The following is a 26,683-nucleotide window of genomic DNA, read 5'->3' as shown; positions in this document are numbered from 1 at the left end:
ATATATATACACAATTGGTACCAGAGAATAGACAGGATAGACCTGAGGAGAACTTGCTGTCAGTCAGTCAGTGCAGCCGCTCAGTCCTGTCTGACTCTTTGCGACTCCATGGACTGCAGCACGCCAGGCCTCCCTGTCCATCACCAGCTCCCTGAGTTTACTCAGACTCATGTCCATCGAGTCGGTGATGCCATCCAACCATCTCATCCTCTGTCGTCCCCTTCTCCTCCTGCCCTCAATCCTTCCCAGCATTAGAGTCTTTTCAAATGAGTCAGCTCTTTGTATCAGGTGGCTAAAGTATTGGAGTTTCAGCTTCAGCATCAGTCCTTCCAATGAACACCCAGGACTGATCTCCTTTAGGATGGACCGGTTGGATCTCCTTGCAGTCCAAGGGACTCTGAAGAGTCTTCTCCAACACCACAGTTCAAAATCATCAATTCTTCGGCGCTCAGCTTTCTTCACCGTCCAACTCTCACATCCATACGTGACTACTGGAAAAACCATAGCTTTGACTAGATGGACCTTTGTTGGCAAAGTAATGTTTATGCTTTTTAATATACTGTCTACGTTGATCATAACGTTTCTTCTAAGGAGCAAGTGCCTTTTAATATCATGGCTGCAGTCATGATCTGTAGTGATTTTGGAGCCCCCAAAAATAAAGTCAGCCACTGTTTCCACTGTTTCCTCATCTATTTGCCATGAAATGATGGGACCAGATGCCATGATCTTAGTTTTCTGAACGTTGAGCTTTAAGCCAACTTCTTCATTCTCGTCTTTCACTTTCATCAAGAGGCTCTTTAGTTCTTCTTCACTTTCTGCCATAAGGGTGGTGTCATCTGCATATCTGAGGTTATTGACCTTTCTCCCAGGAATCTTGATTCCAGCTTGTGCTTCTTCCAGCCCTGAGTTTCTCATGATGTACTCTGTGTATAAGTTACATAAGCAGGGTGACAATATACATCCTTGATATACTCCTTTGCTGATTTGGAACCAGTCTATTGTTCCATGTCCTGTTCTAACTGTTGCTTCCTGACCTGCATACAAGTTTCTCAGGAGGCAGGTCAGGTGGTCTGGTATTCCCATCTCTTTCATAATTTTGCACAATTTGTTGTAATCCACACAAAGGCTTTGGCATAGTCAATAAAGCAGAAGTAGTTTCTTTTTCTGGAATTCTCTTATTTTTTCGATGATCCGATGAGTGTTGGCAATTTGATCTCTGATTCCTCTGCCTTTTCTAAAACCAGCTTGAACATCTGGAAGTTCACAGTTCACGTATTGCTGAAGCCTGGCTTGGAGAATTTTGAGCATTACTTTGCTAATGTGTGAGATACGTGACATTGTGTGGGAGTTTGAACATTCTTTGGAATTGCCTTTCTTAGGGATTTGAATGAAAACTGACCTTTTCCAGTCCTGTGGCCACTGCTGAGTTTTCCAAATTTGCTGGCATATTGCGTGCAGCACTGTCACAGTGGCATCTTTGAGGATTTGCTATAGCTCAGCTGGAATTCCATCATGTCCACCAACTTTTTTCATGGTGGACCTACAGCACAGCTCAGGAAACTCCACTCAGTGCTCTGCTGTGACCACAATGGGAAGGAAATCCAATAAAGTGGAGATATATGTATGCATAAATGATTCGCTTTGCTGTACAATAAAACGAACAACATTGTAAAGCAACTATAGTCCAATAAATATGAATTAAAATATTAAATGTTCATAAAAATTGATATAAGTTTGGTCTGTTTAGGCAAATGCATCCATAAATTAATTGCCTTCATAGATGAGTGGAGGCTTTAGTATCATGCTTATTAAATAACATTACACTATGCCAAAGCCTTTGACTGTGTGGATCACAATAAACTGTGGAAAATTCTGAAAGAGATGGGAATACCAGACCACCTGACCTGTCTCTTGAGAAACCTCTATGCAGGTCAGGAAGCAACAGCTAGAACAAGACATGGAACAACAGACTGATTCCAAATCAGCAAAGGAGTATGTCAAGGCTGTACACTGTCACCCTGCTTATTTAACCTATACGCAGAGTACATCATGAGGAATGCTGGGCTGGAAGAAGCACAAGCTGGAACCAAGATTCCTGGGAGAAATATCAATAACCTCAGATATGCAGATGACACCACCCTTATGGCAGAAAGTGAAGAAGAACTAAAAAGCCTCTTGATGAAAGTGAAAGAGGAGAGTGAAAAAGTTGGCTTAAAGCTCAACACTGAGAAAACTGAGATCGTGGCATCCGGTCCCATCACTTCATGGGAAATAGGAAACAGTGGAAACAGTGGCTGACTCTTTTTTTTGGGCTCCAAAATCACTGCAGATGGTGACTGCAGCCATGAAATTAAAAGATGCTTACTCCTTGGAAGGAAAGTTATGACCAACCTAGACAGCATATTAAAAAGCAGAGACATTACTTTGCCAACAAAGGTCCATATAGTCAAGGCTATGGTTTTTCCAGGGGTCATGTATGGATGTGAGAGTTGGACGGTGAAGAAAGCTGAGCGCCGAAGAATTGATGCTTTTGAACTGTGGTGTTGGAGAAGACTCTTGAGAGTCCCTTGGACTGCAAGGAGATCCAAGCAGTCCGTCCTTAAGGAGATCCGTCCTGGGTGTTCATTGGAAGGACTGATGTTGAAGCTCAAACTCCAATACTTTGGCCACCTCATGTGAAGAGCTGACTCATTGGAAAAGACCCTGATGCTGGGAAGGATTGAAGGCAGAAGGAGAAGGGGAGGACAGAGGATGAGATGGTTAGATGGCATCACTGACTCAATGGACATGGGTATAGGTAAACTGAGGGAGTTGATGATGGACAGGAACGCCTGGCGTGCTGTGGTTTATGGGGTTGCAAAGAGACATGACTGAGCGACTGAACTGAACTGAGATGAGGAATATCTTTCATTCTCTTCTCGCTCAGTGGTCAAGATTCTGCCTGTCAATACTGGAGATGCAGGTTCTATCCCTGGGTCAAGAAGATCACTTGGAGGAGGAAATGGCAGTCCACTCCAGTATTCTTGCCTGGGAAATACCCTGGACAGAGAATCCTGGTGGGCTACAGTCCATGGAGTTGCAAGCGTTGGACACAACATAGCAACTAAATAACAACAATCTTACATTCACATTCTAGAAACTAATTCTTTCAACAGCAGAATGTTAATGGATATTCTTTAATCTATTTCAGATTTATCCCCAAATTTGTGGAATTCTAAACATTTGTTATATATGATCTGTATTATGTATATTAAATATATTGCTATATTACCAATTTTTCTTTGACTCCATTGGATAAAGTGCATATTAATGAATTTAGAGGAGCCCATTCATAAGTAGTTAAAGTAAAATTCCCATGTTAAGTAGACATAGTCTCCTACGTCTGCCTCCACTGTCAGATGCGTGCACTCAAAACACATACCCAGGGAATGCAGTTAAATTATTAGTTTAATTTACTGACATTGAACAGTTCTCCTTTTGTAAAAATCGACTGATATTTCCCTACTTGTTTCTACAGTGATGATTGCCATCATTTTGGCCTAGAAGAGCCCAACTTCTCTTTGGCATATAGCATCTCTAAGGATATTGAGAGCTGTGCACAAATTTGGGTGCTTTATGAAGAGTTTCAGCAAGGATTTCAAGAAATGGCCAATGAGGACTGGATTACTTTTCGGTTTGATTCATAAATAATATTTACATTCTGATAGTTTTGTAGTATTTTTTGGGATGTAAACTTTAAGATATTTTTCTACTATTTTACAGGACTAAGACCTATCTGTTTGAGGAATTTTTGATGAATTGGCATGACAGATTAAGAAAGGTTGAAGAACATTCAGTAATGACAGTGAAATTACAATCAGAGGTTGACAAATATAAAGTAAGATAGTTTTACTTAATGCTGTTGTTTAAAAATGATGTTTGCAGCATTCACGTATCTTTTTATTATGCAGTGATGTCACCTGGGAAGCCCAAATTGTAATTTTAGTTTATCTGTTTTTAATGATTCCATTACATGAAAAAAATAAGTATAGAGTAAACCAGAAAAGTTACTGATATTTCTGCTTCAATGTGAAATTAGTTAAAAGTAAGAAATTTATGGTTAAATTTATTATAAAGTGGAGTATTTGAAACTTAGCAATTAGGATGTGGGTCATTTAGCATATTTAGGATATAGGTCATTTTCTAAATTTATAAAAATAGAAGTATTTTAGGTCATGTTTTAAAATATATCAAGTTACAAAGGGAAATTTGCATGTATCCACATCAGTGTTTAATAAAAAGTAGTATACAATTCTTTTTAAACATTTCGTTTTAAGATTATTAAGTCAGATAATAGAGTTATTAAAATGTTTATAAATAATCGTAATAAAATTAAACAGTAATTTGCATTTTGCTTATATATATATATATATATATATATATATATACACACACACACATATATGTATACATATCTTTTTTTTTTTTTTAACAGATTGCCATTCCTGTCTTGAAATACGTGAGAGGGGAGTATCTTTCTCCAGATCACTGGCTTGACCTTTTTCGTCTTCTTGGCCTTCCGAGGGGGACTAGTTTAGAGAAATTACTCTTTGGTGATCTGCTTAGAGTAGCTGATACAGTTGTTGCCAAAGCTTCAGAACTTAAAGTAAGAATCATTTTTATAAACATCCCATAGATCTGACCTTTGTTTTAACAGATATTTTTGCTTTATATTTTATTTGAAACAGCAATCTTGCCTTAAAAATAGTGACAGTGTTCCACTATTCCTTTATTCTTTCATTAGTATATCTGAATCTATAGATGGGGCTATAGAAACAATATAAAGCCCTTCCTTGAGAGAGAAAAAAATATCTGAAATAATATATGTCTTACTTTAAGACAGGAGTCAGCAAACACATACAAAGTGTTTTACATGAAATACACTTAGGATCATAGGGTATATTATAAATAGAAGCTCAGGGATACAAAAATCCAGAGAACTGAATGAGGAACCAATTTGCTGATCAGTTTTAGTGTATGTCTCAGGTAAAAGTAAAACTTGCACAATTATGTTGTAAGCAGTAGACTTTCTATTTTGTGTTCTGCCCGTAAAAGGACTTTTGATGTTAAATTGTTTTATTTTTCTATCTAATACATATATTTTCATCTTTGCTGATTTCCCTGGCACATATGTAGATGATCATAAGATTATAAAGCATGACTTCTATAGGAGGTAACTCTAGATGATTGTTAATCATTTTAGATGTATCTGAACTTACAGTTAAGTTACCAAAAAAACTGCTGAGTTCTGCAAAATTAAAATATTTTTGTGGTTTGGTTTGCAATGGATGTTTTAAATTTTTTTTACAAGTAAAAAGCATAAGGCAGAACTTTGTATATATTTTGACCATGCGAACCAGATATCTGACATCCCTTCATACTTTAGCCAGTAATTCTCTTGGATTGCATGTAAAATGTATCCACTTACTTTTTTTTTTTTGCTTTACAGTGAAAAGTCAAATAAAAATTTATCTTCTTATAAAATAGATATAGCTTACCTATTTTGTATGTTGAAATAATAAATATGGATATTTTGTGTTAAATAGGATTTAAATAGTCGGGCACAAGGTGAAGTTACAATCAGAGAAGCTTTACGTGAACTTGATCTTTGGGGAGTTGGAGCAGTGTTTACATTGGTTGATTATGAAGACAGCCAAAGTCGAACTATCAAGCTTATTAAAGACTGGAAAGATATAGTAAATCAAGTTGGAGATAATAGATGCCTTCTTCAATCCTTAAAGGATTCTCCATATTATAAAGGGTTTGAAGATAAAGTGTCAATTTGGGAAAGAAAACTTGCAGAGTTAGATGAGTACCTCCAGAATCTAAACCACATTCAGAGAAAGTGGGTGTATTTGGAACCCATTTTTGGCCGTGGAGCATTGCCAAAAGAACAGATGCGCTTCAACAGAGTTGATGAAGATTTTAGGTCAGTACGCTACATTAAAAAAAAGGACACATATGATGAGTTTTTATTCATATTGTGGGGTACTTAATACAAGCTAATTACTTTCACATTGTTAGTATTAGCTCTGTCTTCAACTCTTTTTTTCCTAGTGGTTCCTTTTGAGAAACCATTTTCTCTCATTCAGTCGTTTACTTCTTGAATCATTTTGATGGGGTTTCTATCTTTACCACTTTACCTATATTAATATATGTGTGTGTGTGTGTGTGTAGTTGCTCACTCATGTCTGACTCTTTGCGACCCCATGGACTATAGCACACCAGGCTCCTCTGTCCGTGGAAGTCTCTAGGCAGGAATACTGGAGTGGGTTGCTGTTTCCTTCTCCAGGGGATCTTCCTGACCCAGGGATCGAACCTGGGTCTCCCGCATTGCAGGGAGATCCTTAACTGTCACTCACAAGAGAAGTCTAATGTTATATAGGTAATATTATTATCTATGTAATATTAATAGTGGGGATTCTCAAGTGGCTCAGTGGTAAAGAATCCACCTGCCAGTGCAAGAGACGCAGGTTTGATCCCTGGGTTGGGAAGATCCCCTAGAGAAGGAAATAGCAACCCACTCCAGTATTCTTGCCTGGAGAATCCCGTGGACGGAGGAGCCTGGTGGACTGTGGTCCATGGGTTCACAAAAGAGTCAGACACAACTGAGGGACTAAACAACAACAATATGAATATTATTATAGTAATGATATTACTGTATTATTATAGCAATAGTAATATTACTAATATACACTTCCTAAAATTGCCAGTTACTTTCCCACTGTAAATCTGATGGACTTTTTTTTACTTTATCTCTGACTAGTATCTAAGAGAGTTGAGCATGTCTTCTTTCTTAGAAAGTCCATTCCTTTGGCTTCTGTGATCCTGTCCTCTCTGGTTTTCTGCCTGACTATCTGGTTCTACTCCTGATTCCTAGTCCTCAGCTCTCTCTAAACATTTAGATGCAGACATTCTCCAGGTTTCTGCCTGTAGGTTTTCTCACTCCATATTCTCTGCTTAATGACCTGAACTTCTTTCAGATCAATTCTCATCTAGTTGCTGAGGTCTCCTCAACTTGTTTATTGAGCTATCTTTCTTTTCTCATCTCCAAATACATTAAATATCCTCAATATGTCAAAACTCAATTCATAACTTTATTTCAAATCCCTTTCCCACAAATATTTTCTCTGTCATTTCTTTCTCAATAAATGGTACCACCTAACTGCGACCTGTCTCTTGAGAAACCTGTATGCAGGTCAGGAAGCAACAGTTAGAACTGGACATGGAACAACAGACTGGTTCCAAATAGGAAAGGGAGCACATCAAGGCTGTATATTGTCACCCTGCTTATTTAACTTATATGCAGAGTACATCATGAGAAATGCTGGGCTGGAGGAAGCACACGCTGGAATCAAGATTTCTGGGAGAAATATCAATAACCTCAAATAAGCAGATGACACCACTCTTATGGCAGAAAGTGAAGAAGAACTAAAGAGCCTCTTGATGAAAAAGACGAGAGTGAAAAAGTTGGCTTAAAGCTCAACGTTCAGAAAACTAAGATCATGGCATCTGCTCCCATCACTTCATGGGAAATAGATGGGGAAACAGTGGAAACAGTGTCAGACTTTATTTTTTTGGGCTCCAAAATCACTGCAGATGGTGATTGCCACCATGAAATTAAAAGATGCTTACTCCTTGGAAGGAAGGTTATGACCAACCTAGACAGCATATTTAAAAGCAGAGACATTACTTTGCCAACAAAGGTCCGTCTTGTCAAGGCTATGGTTTTTCCAGTAGTCATGTATGGATGTGAGAGTTGGATGGTGAAGCAACCTGAGCACCGAAGAATTGATGCTTTTGAACTGTGGTGTTGGAGAAGACTCTTGAGAGTCTCCTGGACTGCAAGGAGATCCAACCAGTCCATCCTAAAGGAGATCAATCCTGGGTGTTCATTGGAAGGATTGATGTTGAAGCTGAAACTCCAATACTTTGTCCACCTCATGTGAAGAGTTGACTCACTGGGAAAGACCTTGATGCTGGGAAGGATTGGGGGCAGGAGGAGAAGGGGACGACAGAGGATGAGATGGCTGGATGGCATCAAGACTCGATGGACATGGGTTTGGGTGGACTTAGGGAGTTAGTGATGGACAGGGAGGCCTGGCGTGCTGCGATTCATGGGGTCACAAAGAGTCAGACACAACTGAGCGACTGAACTAAACTGCTCAAAGCAGAAGAATAATGGATATCTTTGACTCCTCTCTCCATTTCCAAATCCATTGTTACCAAATTTTGTTTATTGTGACGTACTTATCTATTTTATTATATCTTTTATATTTCTACTTCTTTGGTTTTATTCTAAAGTATTCTAAACTTTTCAGATTACTGCATAATCTTTTGACTTATTCTCTTCTTTTCCAATAAGTTTTTCACACAAAAGTCAGAGTAATCTTAAAAAAAAAGTTGCATTACTTGTTTCCTTTATTAAGTAAAACTTTAAAATGGTTTTCTGTTGCTCTGAGGATAAAACGTATCTGAGGATCTACTCTTTCCTATTTCTCTAACATACTGAGCTCTTATGATCTTTGCCAGAAACTGCTTCCCTCCTGCTCATTGCCTTTCCCTTTTTCTTTATTACTTAAATCTCAGCTTAAATTACTTCCTCAAATAAATCACAGGTTAGGGGTGTTCCCATTAACCACTTTAACAAGTTTTTGTACTTTTCTTTCTTAGCATTTATCATAACTTTATTTGAATATTTGGAGAAATTTTTTAAGATCTTTATCTGTCTCTGGGCCATTATCTCTATGAGGTAAGGCTTAATATTTGTTTAGTGAGTTGATGAAGTAAGAGAATATGCAATAAAGAAGATTAAAAATGGTAATGGGTTATTATTAACTTTAAGGATTGTGTATTAGATGTATAATAATGTATTACTGTTATACTGGTAACACTAGTTTGTTTTAAGCAGAGAAAAGAAAGCCTCCATATCCCTTTTTCAGCCAAAGACTGTTAAAATAGATGTGAAAGTATGTTTTTTTCTTCTGCAGATCAATAATGCTTGACATCAAGAAAGATAATAGAGTCACAACATTAACTACTCATGCAGGGATCAGAAACTCTCTATTAATGATACTTGATCAGCTTCAAAGATGTCAGAAATCATTAAATGAATTCTTGGAGGTATTTTTTTTTTAAACCCTTGTATAATAAATTGCAAAGTGCCTTAATATCTTAGTTATTTGAAAAGATAAGTTTTTTCTTTCTGTTTTTAATTTTTAAGGAAAAACGCTCAGCATTTCCAAGATTTTACTTTATTGGTGATGATGACTTACTAGAAATACTGGGCCAGTCTACTAATCCATCAGTGATTCAGTCTCACCTTAAGAAGCTTTTTGCTGGTAAGATTCCACATTTATTCTGCAGATATTTACTGAGTTTCAGCTATCTTCCAGGCATAATGTTAGGCTCTTAGGCAGACTGTTGAATAAAATGCATATCATGTATTCGAAGAACTCAGTTTAGTGGGTGAGGCAAACTAGTAAGTTGACAAATTTCTATGATCAACATAAGCAGTGGTGTTATAGCTGTGTCCATGAAACATCTATGAATCATTTAGCTCAGTTTTGCATATGTCAGGATGACATCTCAAGTGAGATCTGAAGAATATATGTCTTAGTATTAGACACTCAATCGTGCCTGACTCTTTGTGACCCCATAGACTGTAGCCCGCCAAGCTCCTCTGTCCATGGAATTCTCCAGGCTAGAATAATGGAGTGTGTTGCCATTTCCTTCTCCAATATAAGTCTTGAAAGTGAAAGTGGAAGTCACTCAGTCATGTCCAACTCTTTGTGACCTCGTGGACTGTATACAGTTCATGGAATTCTCCAGACCAGAATATTGGGAGTGGGTAGCCTTTCCCTTTTCCAGTGGATCTTCCCACCCAGGGATCAGACCCAGGTCTCCTGCATTGCAGTCGGATTCTTTACCAGCTGAGCCACAAGGGAAGCCCCATATAAGGTCTGGAAGTGAGGAAGAACATGTCCCTTCATTATTGAGTTTAAGGTCTCCTGAGTATCATCCCAGTGGATATACTCAATAGGCAATTATTGTTAGCAGAGGTACCCGAAATGGAGATGTAAAATTGGGAGTCATCTGTGTATAGATGATAATTGTTGTTTAGTTGCTAAGTTGTGTCCGACTCTTGTGACCCCATGGACTATAGCCCTCTAGGCTCCTCTGTCCATGGGGTTTCCCAGGCAAGAATACTGGAGTGGGTTGCTGTTTCCTTCTCCAGGGGATCTTCCCCACCCAGGGATCAAACCGGTGTCTCTGGCATTGGTAGGTGGATTCATTACCACTGAGTGACCAGGAAGCCCATAAATGATAATTAGGTTATAGGAATAGGAGAGATTCCCTGGTAAAGTGTAGAGTTACAGTGCCATATGCTTTGATGTTGTTGAATCATTTAAGTTGAGTAATTGCATTTGGAGTTGGTTTGCTACACAAACAATGATTGTTATTATTTTCTTAAAATATTATTTGTTGGAAAAAGAAATTTCATCTTCACTTATATTCAGGGATTAGCAGACTAGAGGCCTACAGGCCAAATCTGATTTGCTATCTGTTTTTTTTTTTTAAGGAGGTTTTGTTTTATAGCTGCTTTTGTGCTACAGGCATAGAGTTGAGTGATTGACAAAGGGATGTTATGACCGTAAACCCTCAAATATTTACTCTTTGTTGTTTTACAGAAGTATTTACTAACCATTGTGTATCTTAAGCTTTAAAGTGCTTATATCTGTAACTGATTTGGCCTGTGGAGATAGTAGACAGGGTTCTTCTAATCAGAAAGTTTGCTTTCAAGTTCTACCTCTACTATTTGTTAGTTATTAGTTTACCTCTCTGAAATCTAGTTTCTTTCTTTAAACTGTAAATAGTAACCTATGGAGTTTTTCTGAAGATCAAAACTAGGTCATGTGTCTTTTTTTTATACCATAAAGTGAGTGTAAATTTTGGGTAAAGGAAGTGTTGTTTGCTTTCCCCCTTTCCTCTTATCTTTTTGTCTCACATAAGTGGAATCATCAGCATATATTCTTATGCATTCATTTGTGCCTGGCTTTTTTCGATCATCATAATATTTTCAACTATATTTTATTGCTTTCTTTGCTGAAAATAGTTGTGCAAATATATCACAATTTCTCATTCACCTTTTGGGTATTTGGTTTGTTCCTAGTTTTTGGTGATGAAAAGCTGTTCTTTTACATTATATAATTGAACTAATTCTAATATATATATGTTATGAAGTGTACATTTTATAATCGTATGTAATATCTAATAATTATGTGTTTAAGAAAGCTTTTGCATTTAAATTGTTGCTTTTGTAATATAGGTATACACAGCGTCTGTTTTGACGAAGAGTTAAAACATATAACTGCAATGAAATCTTTAGAAGGAGAAGTTGTACCTTTTAAAAATAAAGTTCTTCTGTCAAATAATGTAGAGGTAAGTAACTCTTTTTCAAGTGTGAAAGTATAAAAAATTAACAGTCTGAACTTTGTATCAAAAGTAGTCTGGTCAATTTGTAGAGTAAGTTGGTTAATTTAGGCCTTTTAGGAACCCTTCTCATATCTTAAAAATAATTTTTTTTGTTACGTTCACAGTGATTTGATATTAAGGAGAATATGAATTTTTAGTTTTTGGAAGGCAGCTTGTAACTTTGAAAAGAACTTTTGCTTTGAAGTCAAAAACACTTGGATATTAATTGTAGCTCCACAACTTACTAGCTATATAACTTTGAGTCTCAGTTTTCTTAACTATTAAATAAGAAGTCCTACTAGCCATTGCAAAGACTTCATTGAAGCTTAAACGAGATAATTGGTGTTAGGTACCCTATAGTGTGACTTCCCAGTGGCACCAGTGGTGAAGAACCCACTTGCCAATACACAAGACATAAGAGATGTAAATTTGATCCCTGGGTCGGGAAGATCCGCTGGAGAAGGGCATGGCAATCTACTCCAGTATTCTTGCCTGGAGAGCCCCACGGATAGAGGATCCTGGCAGGCTACAGTCCATAGGGGCGCAGAGTCTGATACAACTGAAGCAACTCAGCACGCACACATGCATGCACACTATAGTGTTTGGAACATAAGTTCTCGATAAGTTTTTGTTCTTTTTTTCTTCAGAATCTGAGTTGTATAAGATGATTTAAGTGAACAAGTAAACTTGGAACTAGGTCATTTATACTACAACTATTGATTAATTTGTCCTATTGGATTAGAAGTGAACTGTCAAATGCCTATTAGAGTTACACAGATAAAACCAACAGCATTAGGATGTATGCATCAAGTTATAATTTTTAAGTTCCAAAGTTATCTTCCAACTGCAAGTCAGGTCCATGCCTTATCATATATGTATCTGTACAGTTTAGTAAAATGTCCATTCTTGGTTGGGCCTCTACATCTTATTGGAGATGGAGTGTATCAATCAGGTGGCTGTAAGCATAGATTTGTTAAGTAGCTATCATGTTTGGTGAAGAGTTTTGTTGTTTTTGCTATTGTTTTCCTTCCTTGTAATTTTATTAGCACTTGTGGGACACAGAGAAAAAGCTGTTAGCAGCTGGGGTAGCACAGAACTCTGGAGGCGCCTACGACGACAGCAGAGTAGGTGTCTGCAGCCTTGCACAGAGAGCTCTTACTCTTTAGCTGCAGTGGCCTTTGAACTGGGCAAAAGTTTATGCTCTTTTTAATACTGGAAAACACTCTAAAAATAAACAGTAAAAAGCTAGAACTTAGAATTAAAATAGGTAATGATGAAAAGCTATTTAAGCTTGCAGTTTTAGCCTTATATTTTATTGAGAATGATGCAGTTTTTTAAAGTTAAGTAGTGATTCTTAAATATTGTTATTTTGATCAATCATCAATCTTATTTTAACTTTAGTTAACTTTTATTATTTTATCTATAATCAAGTAAGTGAAAAATTGTTTTGACCTTCAAACAGAATTAGTTTTGTTTGAAGAGGGAGCTTAACTCCCTAAATAATATAGTTTACTTTAATGAAGCAATCTCTTCCTATGGTTACAGCTTTCTAAATATGAGATCATCAGGTTAGCATGAGCCAGGGGACTTAGCCAGTCAGTGTGGATCTAATTTACTGGCCCAGCTGTCTAGTTTGGTTTGTCATAATGATGAAATGAATGAGTTACTTTTTAAATGTTAATATGTTTTTGGTTTGTATGGATGATGATAGTGATAACTAACTACAAATTTTTGAGTTTCACACTTACCATTATCCCAAGAGGTGAAAAAAATAGTTATTTTCAATTTATTTAAATAATTTATTCAAAATATATGTCATTTAGCACATTTTTGGAGTGTGAGAGTCAATAAGAAATTATAACCTTTATGAAATAAAAAATAGAGTCATTAGGTTGTGTTTTTGTTTCATGACTGGTGTAACAAGAAATACATTTTCTAATCTTATTTCCAGACTTGGTTAAATGATTTAGCCTTGGAAATGAAGCAGACTTTGAAAGAGTTATTGATAGAATGCGTTACTGCTGGTCGAAGTTCTCAAGGTGCAATTGACCCATCCTTTTTCCCTTCACAGGTGAGGGAATGTCTTCGTTGGAGGTAGGCATGGTATCATTGGGAGATCCCTGATGTAGAGGTCAGGAGGCTTAAACAACTGGGATCTTTGTTCTCCCTTTATCTAGCAGCGAGCATTTGACAAATTGCTTACCTTCCTGGTCTCAGTCCCTCAACTGTAAAATGTGAGGGAGGAACTGCATGACAGTGAAAGTCCCTTCTAGCTCCATTAGTTTGCTGTGATTTGGATGCTTTCAGAGCAGAAGCCTGTTGACATTGCAGCTATCAAGCCAGTAGGGGGTGGAACTGGGAGGCAGAATCAGTGATGTAGTACCTTCCCGGTTCCAGATGCTTAGTCCATCACTGATGAAGAATCACAGGCTCTGTAACATTGTCTCTTACCCTTCCCATGAACTCATATAGGAGGTTGGAGCTGGCAGAAGTTTAGCTGAGTGTTAGTGTGGGTCTGAAACAATCATAGCCCTGAACTAGAACTTTGACAGCAAAGAAGAGAGCTAGGTTGCAGGGTGGATATAGGTATTGCTGCAGGTCAGTGTTCACAGGAACTCGTTTCTGAAACACTGGATGTTGGATATGTATCACAAAAGTTGTTCTCACAAAACTTGTTCTCACAAAACTTGTTCTGAGCCATATTAAAGTATAGCACTAGGGCTTGGATTAACTATCCTGCCTTGTTCAGGATTAGTTTTACTGCTGGTCCAGACTAACACTATACAGGTAGGGTATCAGGAACTTTAGTTCTTAGGGACTATGAAAGGCAGGCATTGAGATAATCTGTGATTTTTCATAGGAAAATCTACCTGTTTTTTGTTTTTCAAATTAAAAAATTTTGCAGCTATTAGAAGAGGTTTTTATGTTGGTTCTTCTAAAGCATGAGCAGTTAGATAGGAAACTTGCAACATTTTAGACTGTTAGCTATTTTACCATTCATATCAGTTGCATCTTTTAGCACTTTAAGTCAAGCTAACATATGTTTTTAAAAAATCTTAAGTTCTTAGAGAAAAATAAAAATAATCATTGATGAATAAAATAATGCCATTGCAAAGTCAGAATTAAAGTGTTTTATTACCTCTGGAAATGTTTCCTAGTATTCTGTCAATTTCCAGGTAGGATTTAAATTGACTTGAGAATAAAAGACACAATATTAAAAAATATACAAAAGCAAGAATTGCATATTAGTTATACTGAGGAAATGAGAGTTATATCAGGAGATGTATTAGGAGTTACAGGCTAAAGAATGTTGCTGGATTGAGCATGGAACAGTTCTGGGTTCTGAGCAGTCAAGTAAAAATGTGAGTTACTAAAATGTAAATAGCTCATTTCTGTAAAAGTGAAAACTACTAAAAATATAAATGTCAATAGTTCATTAGCTCTGTAAAAATGTGAACTAGAAAAGAATTCTAGTTTAGTAGCAGTTAATGTTAAGAAACAATTATCTCAAGAGACCTTATATAAATGGATTGAATAGTATAATTGGCTACATGAATGTCTGGGACAGGTTACTGGGTACTGTTCATTCAGTTCTCTAAAGACATCTTTGTGAGGACCTGAAATAATGTGGAGAAAGCACTTCCTGGTCTAGGAAGGAGGCAGCATAATAAAGTGGAAAGAATCTGACAGACCTTGGTTCAAATCCTATCTTTGGAGTGATTCTTTTGGCCACTTAGTTAAGAGGGTGTAATAATACCTCCATGGCAACTCATTTTGAAGGTTAAATTATATTACTGGAGCAGCACCCTTAGTGACCATTATATTTTAGGCAATTAAAATCTTAGTATCTATTCAGGTATCTGAATGGTAATGTGACATGAGAATTAGTCAAGACTGTATCTTGAGTATCATTTCTGTTAGTCTCTCATAGAAATTGTATAGCAGACTGTTAAAAATTGAGATATTGATGTGCACTTATTTATAATACAGAAATTCGGTAGTATTGCCTGAATGAAAATCCACATACATAACATATTAGCTTCTAGGTGGCATGTGAACATTTTCATATGAAAACTAAAGAGCAAAGTCTTTTCTCAACAAAGCAAATTTGGATTTGTTTAAGTGCTTTCCAGTCCAGTTCAGTCGCTCAGTCGTGTCTGGCTCTGCGACCCCATGGACTGCAGCACGCCAGGCCTCCCTGTCCATCACCAACTCCCAGAGTTTACTCAAACTCATGTCCATCATGTCGGTGATGCCATCCAACCATCTCATCCTCTGTCGTCTCGTTCTCCTCCTGCCTTAAATCTTTCCCAGCATCAGGGTCTTTTCCAATGAGTCAGTTCTTCACCTCAGTGAATGCTTCACCCTATACCTGATTAATTAAATGTTTTACCATATACTTGATTAAAGAAGTTGGTGAGTTTTGTATTGCAAAGTATGAGAGATGACTTTGCTCTGGAAAGTTACTAATTGACTTTCTCTTTTGTTAAATAACTTGATGTGGTATTTGTATAATGTTCTGACTTAGAGCAAACAGCAGCTTAGCCTGCTATATTGTTTTTAAATGTATATATAGATAATGAATTCGTCTGATAAATAGAGGCATTTAATGATATTTTCTAGATGCTAAACAGTAAATATAAGAAAAAGACAATCTGTTCGGTAGTAATTGGTCAGTAGGTTTAGTGCTTTATATGATGATGGATGGTTCATGTCTTTAGTTTAAAGGAGGGTCCTTGTTCATCTAAGAAGTATATCAAAGTATTTTAATATATGTTTTTAAAATCTGGTATTTAAATGTATCATTTGCTTTATCAGTAACCTTGCTATATTGATTATATTACAGACATCCTCTCAAACAGTATTAATATTTCATGTTTTATGTGAACATGAAGATGATCTATATTTAGTTTCTATTTATAGAGATTAGATTGAGTGATTAATACAAATCTTGCTTTAAGATAAAATTGATAGTTTGAAATTGTAGACTTCAGTGGTGTACTGAGAGATTATTTTGCAATGTCACAAGATTACGCTTTTTATTAAATAGGATTAAATATTCTGATACCTTTGCTGGTTAATAGAAACCATTTATGAAGACAGTCATGGGAAGAAAGTACAAAGGTACTTAAGTTATAATAAGCTTAGTGGATTCAAAGGCCCAACAATAGGCCTATAGAAGAATAATGAGAGATGAGTTCTGAGAAGTAGGCTTCAGCTGCATCACACAATGCTTTTCCTACAAATGTATTGCTCTGTTAATATTTGAGGTGCTAGTAAGACATTCAGGTAGGGAGATCCAATATGTAATTGGAAATTTGGAAAGAGGTATCTTTCCTTACATTTATAAAATATTTCTAAATAAATTCACCTTTTAAAAATAATTTTTCTCTTTATTTATTAGATATTATGCTTGGCAGAGCAGATTAAATTCACTGAAGATGTAGAAAATGCTATAAAAGATCATAGTCTTCATCAGATTGAAACACAGCTGGTAAAGAAGTTAGAGCACTATACTAACATTGATACAAGTTCTGAGGATCCAGGGAATACTGGTATGGAAAATTGTTCCATTTTTTGCTGACTTTTGTTATTTGAACATTTCTTTTAAAAGAGTATTCTACCTTATCTATTGTGCTTTTGTCTGTCAAATCAATAATCTATTTTGGAGGTTAATTTAGGAATTATAATAGACATACTTAACTTTTATATGGTATTTAGAATCAATAATTTGTTATTTTTAATGGAATGTAGAAACCTTACCATTGTATAGATTTCTTTATCCTCCCCTTTTTATGCTGTTTTAAAAGTGCATAGATATTTATCTATATCTATATATTATATATTAGATATATATTTATCTATGTCTATAGATATATAGATATTTATCTATATACATTGAAAACGCCCCGAGAGTCTAACTTTTCCTTTAACCATCACATGTATTTCAGACGACTGAGAATAGTTTATTGTATTTAGATGCTTACCATTGCTGTTGCCCATCTTTCATCTTGGTTTCTTCCGGTGTCATTTTCTTTGAAGAATTTCCTGTAGTGTTTCTTTTACATCTTACCGATTTCCGTCACTTGAGAATGTCTTCATTTCACCTTTATTATCTTTTCTAATGTGAGTTTCTTGCTTTTTTTTTTTTTGGTTCTTCCAATGTTGAATGATTTTAGATTGTATCCTGGACATTTTGGATGTTGCATTATAATAATCTGAGTCTTGTTTAAATTTTCCGGATTGATATTTTTCTGTGAGCAAGTGGTCTCGTTAGGTCCAGCCCCACGTTCCGGTCAGCCCTCGGTGGGCCGTGGGTCCCGTGTCTGTTCTGTCGGTGCTGTGTTCAGACCGTCGGACCTTTCCCACGTGGGTGCCGCCCAGCGGCCGGTTATCCTACTACTACTACTAAGTCGCTTCAGTCGTGTCCGACTCTGTGCGACCCCATAGACAGTAGCCCACCAGGCTCCGCCGTCCCTGAGATTCTCCAGGCAAGAACACTGGAGTGGGTTGCCATTTTAATCTGCACCTCAGGCCGGTTCGGCCTTGCGGACAGCTTCCGGCCGTCCCCCGGCTCCTCCCCTCCTGTGAACTGCCCCGTGGGTCTGCGGTGCCCGCGGGCTCCCCCGCTGCCCTCTGGTCAGAGAGCGGCAGCTGCACGTGCTCTCCTGCGCCCTTCCCGTGACTGGGCCCGTGTCTGAGGAGAGAGAAAAGAACAGTGGGGGTTTGTCTCCCCCTCTTGGGGTCATGGCTCCTCTAATTTGAGAGGGCGGTTCTCTCTCTTCCTTCAGACTTTCAGGCATTTCTGGGACTCAGCTGCCAGTGCTGTGGCTACGGGGAGACTCCATTTTTGCTTTTCAGCTCGGAGGCAGAGGCCTTGTCCTTGAGCTCTCTCTGTTTACACCATTATGGTTTCTGGCAGCATTGAGTCCAGGCCCATGCATATAAGAGAAAAAAAGGAAAAAGGTAAACTTACCACTGGTTTGGTTGTACTTCGGATTCTGCCCTTCCCCAATTTGCCTGATACTCTTTACTTTTTCAGAGTCCTAACTAGCTGCTTAATGCAGGTTGTCTGTGTTTTATACCTGCATTCAGAGGGAGAGCCAGGCTGTGTCGTTATTCCCTTGCAGAAGGAACCAGACCCCTGTTTTATTGAATTTTGATACCTTAGTTTTCACACTCACAGTTCTTATTGGTGCATTTGACATTGTTTTGAGTTGCATGATGTATGTTACTGTACTGTTCAGGTGGATGATGAAATTAAATGCACTGAGGAATCATATATATATATATATATATATATATAATGATAAAGTACATAAAGCAGAGGCTAACATTTTCTCCAATTATTTTAATTGTATACAGAATCTGGCATTTTGGAGCTTAAACTTAAAGCACTTATTCTTGATATTATTCATAATATTGATGTGGTGAAGCAGTTAAACCAAGTGCAAATTCATACAACTGAAGACTGGGCTTGGAAAAAACAAGTTAGATTCTATATGAAAAGTGATCACACATGTTATGCTCAAATGGTGGATTCAGAACTTCAGTATACGTATGAATACCAGGTATGCCTTGTGGCAGAAATGTTTAATTTTGTCAGTTATAAATTCTTTACTTTAAAGGAAATTTGCTATTGAATGAAAGAGTTATTTTTATTTTAGTTGCAACTTTTAAGAATTTTGTTTGTGTTATTGTCTTCTATTTCATCATAATTAGAAAGATGTTATATTGGAAAAAATCTATTTACAAAAAAGTTAAAATAATGGCAATATTGTGCTGAATTCTCTAAATGTACCATTTCTTGAAGTAGTATTTATTTATGTAGACTGAAATATATCTTTAATCCAAAGAGAACTGAATATTAGGCAACCTCGGTAGAAACAATTTGGTTTGTGCCTCCTTTTACAAGCCAAAATTAGTTTATATGTTAAAGTATGTGTGTTACATATTTTCAGTTTGCAAGGTAAAAGAATTTTAAAGCAAATAATGTAATCTATTCTTAAAAAATCCATCTGTATGCTCTCTTGCTCTCTGCCTTTTTCCATCATAGTGAATCAGTCATTAGGATATATTTAACATTTATGTTAATAAGCATATGCCAAGAGAGTTGCCAGCTGGCTCTTTCAAAAAGGAAATGAATTTTGAGACCCAAATGTGTCCACTTAAATTAAAGAAAAACTCTATAAAATGAAACTTGAATTTGAATCTATTTTTTGAGAATTATTTGATAATGTAAGATTATTAATTTCATAAGGAATTTTTCAAATTAATTATACTTTGAGATTTCCAAAGTAGTTCTGATTTGTGAAGACTGTAAGATTCAAGGAAGTAGTTTACATAAATTTTAAAATACAAAATAGAATGATTATTGTATGTAATTGTATTGAGTTGTATTGGAAAGTGTGTAATTGTGTACAGTTTCTGAATTTATCTGCCTTACAGGTATACTTTTGTGACATTATCAAGAACTTGATTGGGGGAGAATGGATATATGTATATATATATGACTGCGTTCCTTCACTGTTCACCTGAAACTGTCACAACATTGTTAATCGGCTATACCCCAATACAAAATTTTTTGGTGTTAAAAAACAAAAAAAGAACTTGAGAAAACCTTGAAAAGAACTGTTTGGAAAATCTAACAGTTTATCAATTGAGTATAGAATAAAATGCATGCTTGAGAAATACTAAGTTTAATTCCAGTTTGTGCTTTAGAAAGTTTCTTTACTAAAAAAAATACTTTTTAGTAAACAACTTTAAACTATTTGTTGCCTTTTGGACTTTTTAACTAGAATCTCTCACTATATAATATTTGTAATGTTGAATAGAATATGAATATTTGAAATTTATATTTCTCTTGTATAGGGTAATGCTCCCAAGCTGGTTTATACTCCTTTGACGGACAAGTGCTACCTAACTCTCACTCAAGCCATGAAGATGGGCCTTGGAGGAAATCCTTATGGACCAGCTGGAACTGGAAAAACTGAATCAGTAAAGGCTTTAGGTGGACTTCTTGGAAGACAAGTTTTAGTTTTCAATTGTGATGAGGTAGAATAAATAATTATCAGACTATGTAATAGAATCTTACATGTTTGAAATGGTTTTTATGTATTTATATATATGAAATGCTATATTTTAAAATCACTCTACTTCTGAAAATGAAATATGTTGTATTTGAGAAGTAAAATGGAGAGAGGTTGCATATAGTATAGTCTAGAAACTTTTCTAAAGATAACTATTACAAGAAATAATTTTAAATATTGAATGAAGATTTATGTTAGAGTATAGAAAAACACTTTTTATAAGGAGAAAAGAGAAGAGGAGAAAATCTTAAATTCATTAAAAGTACCATTTTCAAAACATTATGTGTAGGATTTGTATTTTGACTTAAAGAATAACTGAAACAAAATCTTTAGTTCTTGTGCTTTTCAGAATGCTTTCACATGAATTATTTTGTTTATTCCTTGAAACCACCCTAGTTTTTGAAAGAATAGCTATTTATTATTTAATAAAGAACCCAAGAGACATAGATGGGTGAAATGATTATCTTCTCACTAAATGATTATTATTAGAGATTTTAATTATGTTTAATGAATATAATTTTTATTGTTGTTTTCAAGGGCATCGATGTGAAGTCAATGGGACGAATATTTGTTGGCTTGGTAAAGTGTGGGGCCTGGGGTTGTTTTGATGAATTCAATAGACTGGAAGAATCTGTACTGTCTGCAGTTTCTATGCAAATCCAGACAATTCAAGATGCTTTGAAGAATCATAGAACTGTGTGTGAGCTGCTTGGCAAGGAGGTATAGCTACATCAGAAATTTAAACAATTAAAATATTTTATAAGAGTTTGTGTTACCCATACTCAGGCAAATAGTCTGTCTTTATTGCTTCCGGCACCCTTGTTTCTAATTTGTGACCAGTGTGTTAAACCTTTTCACCTGTGAATTGTCTCTGAATTTCTCACCCTTTTTTGGTCCCATTTCCACTATTCATTTTCAAACTTTCAATATTGAGTAATCCCGTTATAATAATATTTGCTAACATTTATCAAATACTCTATAATGGCACTGTGCTTAATGCTTTTATATTTTATTTTGCTTAATACTTGCCACAGTCCTTTGAGTTAGATACTGTTAAATTTTTTTCACTTTATGGGTGAGGAAACTACAGCTTGGTAAGTTAAACATAAGTAGTGATGCTGGAAATTGAACCCAGGTATGTCTAATTCTGAAATTCATGTTTTTAATCACTATTCTATGTGAATCTTAATAAACATTTAGCTATTTTTCTACTGCTTACTTCTCCACATAGGAAATATATGTTCATGTCACTAGAATGTAAACTTATTTATATATAAAATATAGATTTCTCTCTCTATGTGTAATGGTGAACACATTGGAAGTGGAAAGAGCTGTGAAATTATCCTCTTCTCCATAATAACATTTTCACAATACAGGTTTTTCAGGGTAGGCCAAGTAGAACCAATTGTGAATTTCCTGTATCTTCTGAGTTTATAGGAGTAAACTTTAAATGTTTAAACTCTTTCTTCACAAAGAAACGAGAAACTATTAAGTTTTTACCTTTGCCATCAAAATTTATTTTTTTCCCTGTTCAGTTTTGTCATTTCCTCCTCTTAGAAAGAAAAATTGTCCTTTTTCCCAACCCAAGCTAAATTTTCCATCTATACTTTGGGATATGCTTCCCAGGGACCTTCTCTTCAGAGTTATTCCTGTCCTTCCTCTTCTCATTTCTCATTGGCTTTTAAACAGAATCACATAATTTTCCTTCTTAATGATATACAATATTATATATAGTAATACTGTAGTACACTATTTATTTTAATTAAAACATAAGCAAATCTTCCCTTAATTCATCTTTTCTTCCACCATGCTCTTTTTCTTTTCTTTTGTTTATAGCCAGATTTTTTATTCTAGGTATTTCTACTTCATCGTTGTTCATTCATTGTTTACACATTATAATTCTAATTTTCTATTCTTACTGCTTTGTTGAAAATGCTCCCACTAGATACTCTCAAGATATTTTGCTCTTCACTGTCACAACATTTATTAACTAGAATTGCTTGACTAGTATTCAATAGACTATAAACTCCAAAAGATCATGAGCTGTTACTGACTTTAATTTAGAGTTGTGTTATCTCTGTGTACTTAAGAAAGCGCCTAACACAAGGAAGGCTTTTAGTAGATATAATATTGAATGAATGGACAGTCAAACTAGTTACCATCACTTAAACTTTCAGCCTAAAAAAACTGATTATAAAGAATCTCTGTAAAGTAGTATAGTTCCTAAGGAGTTTATTGTATGTTGAGTAGGAGATGTTTAGCACACTAATGATTACTTTTTGCTAAGGTATAAGATGTATGTATAGAAATATGTCACAATAAAACTTCTATTGGCAATATGTTTATAGTTACAGTTTCAAATACTTGATGCCTGTGTTTTAAATTAATATTTCAGGTAGAAATAAATTCTAATTCTGGAATTTTTATCACTATGAATCCTGCTGGAAAAGGCTATGGAGGAAGACAAAAACTGCCTGATAATCTTAAACAGCTTTTCAGACCAGTAGCCATGTCTCGTCCAGACAATGAGCTTATTGCAGAAGTTATTCTCTATTCAGAAGGCTTTAAAGATGCTAAAGTGTTGGGCAGAAAATTGGTAGCTATCTTCAATCTATCCAGGTGAGTTTTCTTGTTTTAAATATTGAAATACTTTGTGTCTCCAATGATTGGTCATGGTTATTAACGAGCATTTTTCACGTTTGTCCAATTATATTGTATCTCAGGTATAGATAGGAAAGATTTTAGTTTGAGTAACAAAAATGTCTGGCTCAAAAGTACTTGTTTTTAAATACTATTGATTCAGTTTCACTTTTTTTTCCTGTAAAACATTTTTTAACGGGGTACTCTAGCTAAGTGATGTTTACTAAACTAAATATCTGATTTTCTAAGCTAATTTTCTGATTTCTATGTGTTAATAGTTGGATTCTGTATCTTTTAGTATGATAATAAAATGAATTTCTTATAGCTATTTGACGCTTTATGATTTCCATGTCTTTACTTAAGGGAACTTTTGACACCTCAGCAACATTATGATTGGGGTTTGAGAGCTTTGAAGACAGTTCTGAGAGGAAGTGGAAATCTTCTTAGACAGCTGAAGAAAACTAGTGTTAAACAAAATGGTATGATTCAGTATTTCAATTATAATATCACTTTTTAAAATAGGTTTTAATTTGGTATAGTTTTAGATTTATATAGAAGGTATAAAAGGTATACATATAATATAGAGGGTTTCTGAATATTATGCCTTGCCAGTTTCTCCTGTGTTAACATCTTACATTAGGATGATACATTCTAATTCTAATGAACCAATATTGATTCATTATTTTTTAATAAAGTCCATAATTTATCCAGATTTTTACTGGTTTTACCTAATGTCCCATCATAGCTTTTAAACATGCATTAATATTAAACATTTGTGGTGTATAGAGGAATAGTCTAGTCCACTGTTCTCAATCTTTTATGTGCATTAGAATCAGCGAGAGTCTTGTTAAAACACAGATTTTTGGATCCTACCCTGAAAGTTCCTGATTTGATAGGTCTGGAATAGTGCCTGAAAATTTATCTAGTCTGAAAACAGGAACAGAAACCTTAGAAAAACATGGAGGTTTTCTCTTTCAAGGCGATAGTGTACCAAACAAAATCACTCTTCTAAAGAGATTTCAAGATTTCAAAAAAATGCCTTTCAACCTAAGACTAACTTGAGATTTATTAAAGTTGCAAAGTTGGCATTTCCATTGTTTCATCTTGTTTGTTGTTTAGTCGCACACTCATGTCTGATTCTTCTGTGACTCTGGACTGTAGCCCACCAGGCTGCTCTGTCCATGGCATTTTCCAGGCAAGCATACCGGAGAGGGTATGCTGTTTCCTTCTCCAGGGGATCTTCCTGACCTTTGGATTGAACCTGTGTCTCCTGCACTGGCAGGTGGCTTACAGGCAGAGCTTTACCACTGAGCTGCCAGGAATGCCCCATGTACTGTGGTACCTTTATCAAAACGGAGACGCTAAGGCTGACACATTAGTATGCACTGAACCCCGGCCCCTGTTTGAACCCCTCCTGCTCTGTCACTGGCGTCCTCCTCTGCCCCAAGGCTGCACCTGCTGCCTCGTTGCTCTGAGTTGTCGCGTCTCCTTGGGGTGCTCTGCTCTGTGACAGTTTCTCAGTCTGTTTCTGTTTTTATGAATTAAAATCTGGGTACCCGGGAATTCAGATTTTTTGGAAAAGTGTTCGTAACTCAGTAATACTTGTTTTTCAGCAGTTAAAAGATAGTTGAGTAAGCTTGCTAATTAACATAATAGCATATGCTGTTAGATGTTACTAAATTCTAGTATGTAATTTAATTACTAATAATGCATATCAAGGCACTTAAAAGCTTTACGGTCATTAGATTCATAACTAGTTTTAAAATGAAACTTTTTTTCTAGCTAGTGAAAGTCATATTGTGGTACAAGCACTGAGACTTAACACAATGTCAAAGTTTACATTTGCTGATTGTACTCGGTTTGATGCACTGATTAAAGATGTGTTTCCTGGAATTGACTTTAAAGAAGTAGAATATGATGAACTGAGTGCTGCCCTAAAGCAAGTCTTTGAGGAGGCCAACTATGAAATCATATCCAATCAGGTGACTGTCAAGAATACTTCATAATATATTGACCCTTTCTCCTGGTTAATTTTGATTAACTATCTTTATCCTTTATCTTTCAACTTATCTTTCAACTTTCAGTTTAGATCTTACTCTTTGAAGCCTTCCCTAATTTTCAAATCTAAATTAGATCCCCTTGCTATGGGCTTTCTTTACCTTTGTAATATATACATTTTAATGTTCAATTGTATGATGAATATTGATTGTCTCCCACCAGATAGTAGTCTCCATGAAAGTGCGATCCATGTCTGTTTTACTATTTTATTCCTAGTGCCTATAACGGACTCTGGCACTAATATCAATTGATCCATCATATATATTTTTGATAGTTAATTATGTATGATTTAAACTATGACAATTTCTTAGGAGAACTTCACTTTAGTGGGTCTTTTTGTGAAGTAAAAATACATGTTCAAAATGAATACCTTTCCTCAGGTTTTTTTTTTTTTTGGGAGAGACACAGGTTATAAATGAATGAATGAATTAGCAAAGTGAATAAAATATTGAATATATTTTGTTTGAATGAATAAATGAAGGAAGACAGTGAACGTTTGATAACTTGCTTCTTTTAAAGAAATATGAATTTAAAGATCACATTGTATGTTCATATTTATTTTATGATTCTTTTATTTAAGGCTTTATCTTCCATTGAAGAAATAAAAGGTTTAATTTATATGTTTGAAATAGAACAACTATTACAGATTGAAAGTGAAATTATGTATGATTGTACATGATAAATCATATATGAACATATTTCTTTTCTACTAGATCAAGAAGGCCTTAGAATTATATGAACAATTACGCCAGAGGATGGGAGTTGTTATTGTTGGCCCAAGTGGTACTGGAAAATCTACTCTTTGGAGAATGTTAAGGGCAGCACTTTGTAAAACTGGCAGAGTGGTAAAACAGTATACCATGAATCCCAAAGCAATGCCTAGACATCAGTTATTAGGCCATATTGACATGGATACAAGGGAATGGTCTGATGGTGTTTTGACAAATAGTGCTCGTCAAGCGGTTCGAGAACCTCAAGGTTGGTCTCTGTTGTGTGATTCGTTGATTTATTTTTAGAGGATGTTAGAACTTGTCTGTAATGCTATCTTTTTTGAGTCTTATACATGACCATAACCTGCTGTATCGTGATTTACATTGATACTTTACTTTGGAGGGGCCAAAGACATGTTATCATTTTCATCTGTACTCTATAGCAAAACTTTTATTATAGGAGAAACTCCAAGTAATCTGGGTAAATTGTAGTTCATAACTAGATTAATATATTGAATAAATATATCTTAATTGATATTATAATGCCTCATAAATAAGCAAGATGACAAGTTTTTATTTGGGATTAAAATTTGTGTGTGTGCATGAACTTACCACTTTGAATACAGTGCTTTCAAAAATTTTGAAAATTTAAGTCATAGGCCTCTGGTCTGA

General features: G+C 35.6%; 1 protein-coding gene across 3 annotated transcripts in view; it reads left to right on the top strand.

Annotated features, from left to right (window-relative positions):
* DYNC2H1 (dynein cytoplasmic 2 heavy chain 1) overlaps positions 1-26,683 on the top strand; it is a 362,922-nt gene that overhangs the window by 51,392 nt on the left and 284,847 nt on the right. For all 3 annotated transcript variants that reach the window (XM_081541773.1, XM_081541771.1, XM_081541772.1), the window contains exons 23-38: positions 3,518-3,673; positions 3,763-3,877; positions 4,475-4,645; positions 5,586-5,968; positions 9,030-9,162; positions 9,263-9,380; positions 11,369-11,481; positions 13,466-13,585; positions 16,919-17,069; positions 18,880-19,085; positions 20,386-20,568; positions 21,141-21,323; positions 22,999-23,222; positions 23,607-23,722; positions 25,026-25,225; positions 26,015-26,279. In XM_081541773.1, coding sequence (XP_081397899.1) covers positions 3,518-3,673; positions 3,763-3,877; positions 4,475-4,645; positions 5,586-5,968; positions 9,030-9,162; positions 9,263-9,380; positions 11,369-11,481; positions 13,466-13,585; positions 16,919-17,069; positions 18,880-19,085; positions 20,386-20,568; positions 21,141-21,323; positions 22,999-23,222; positions 23,607-23,722; positions 25,026-25,225; positions 26,015-26,279 — 2,837 coding nt within the window. The remainder of the gene's footprint in view (positions 1-3,517; positions 3,674-3,762; positions 3,878-4,474; positions 4,646-5,585; positions 5,969-9,029; positions 9,163-9,262; positions 9,381-11,368; positions 11,482-13,465; positions 13,586-16,918; positions 17,070-18,879; positions 19,086-20,385; positions 20,569-21,140; positions 21,324-22,998; positions 23,223-23,606; positions 23,723-25,025; positions 25,226-26,014; positions 26,280-26,683) is intronic.

Source organism: Giraffa tippelskirchi, chromosome 11 (genome assembly GCF_054371585.1).
Source record: "Giraffa tippelskirchi isolate mGirTip1 chromosome 11, T2T-mGirTip1v1.2.pri, whole genome shotgun sequence".
Lineage (NCBI taxonomy): Eukaryota > Metazoa > Chordata > Mammalia > Artiodactyla > Giraffidae > Giraffa > Giraffa tippelskirchi.
This window is presented reverse-complemented; position numbering and strand designations above follow the sequence as displayed.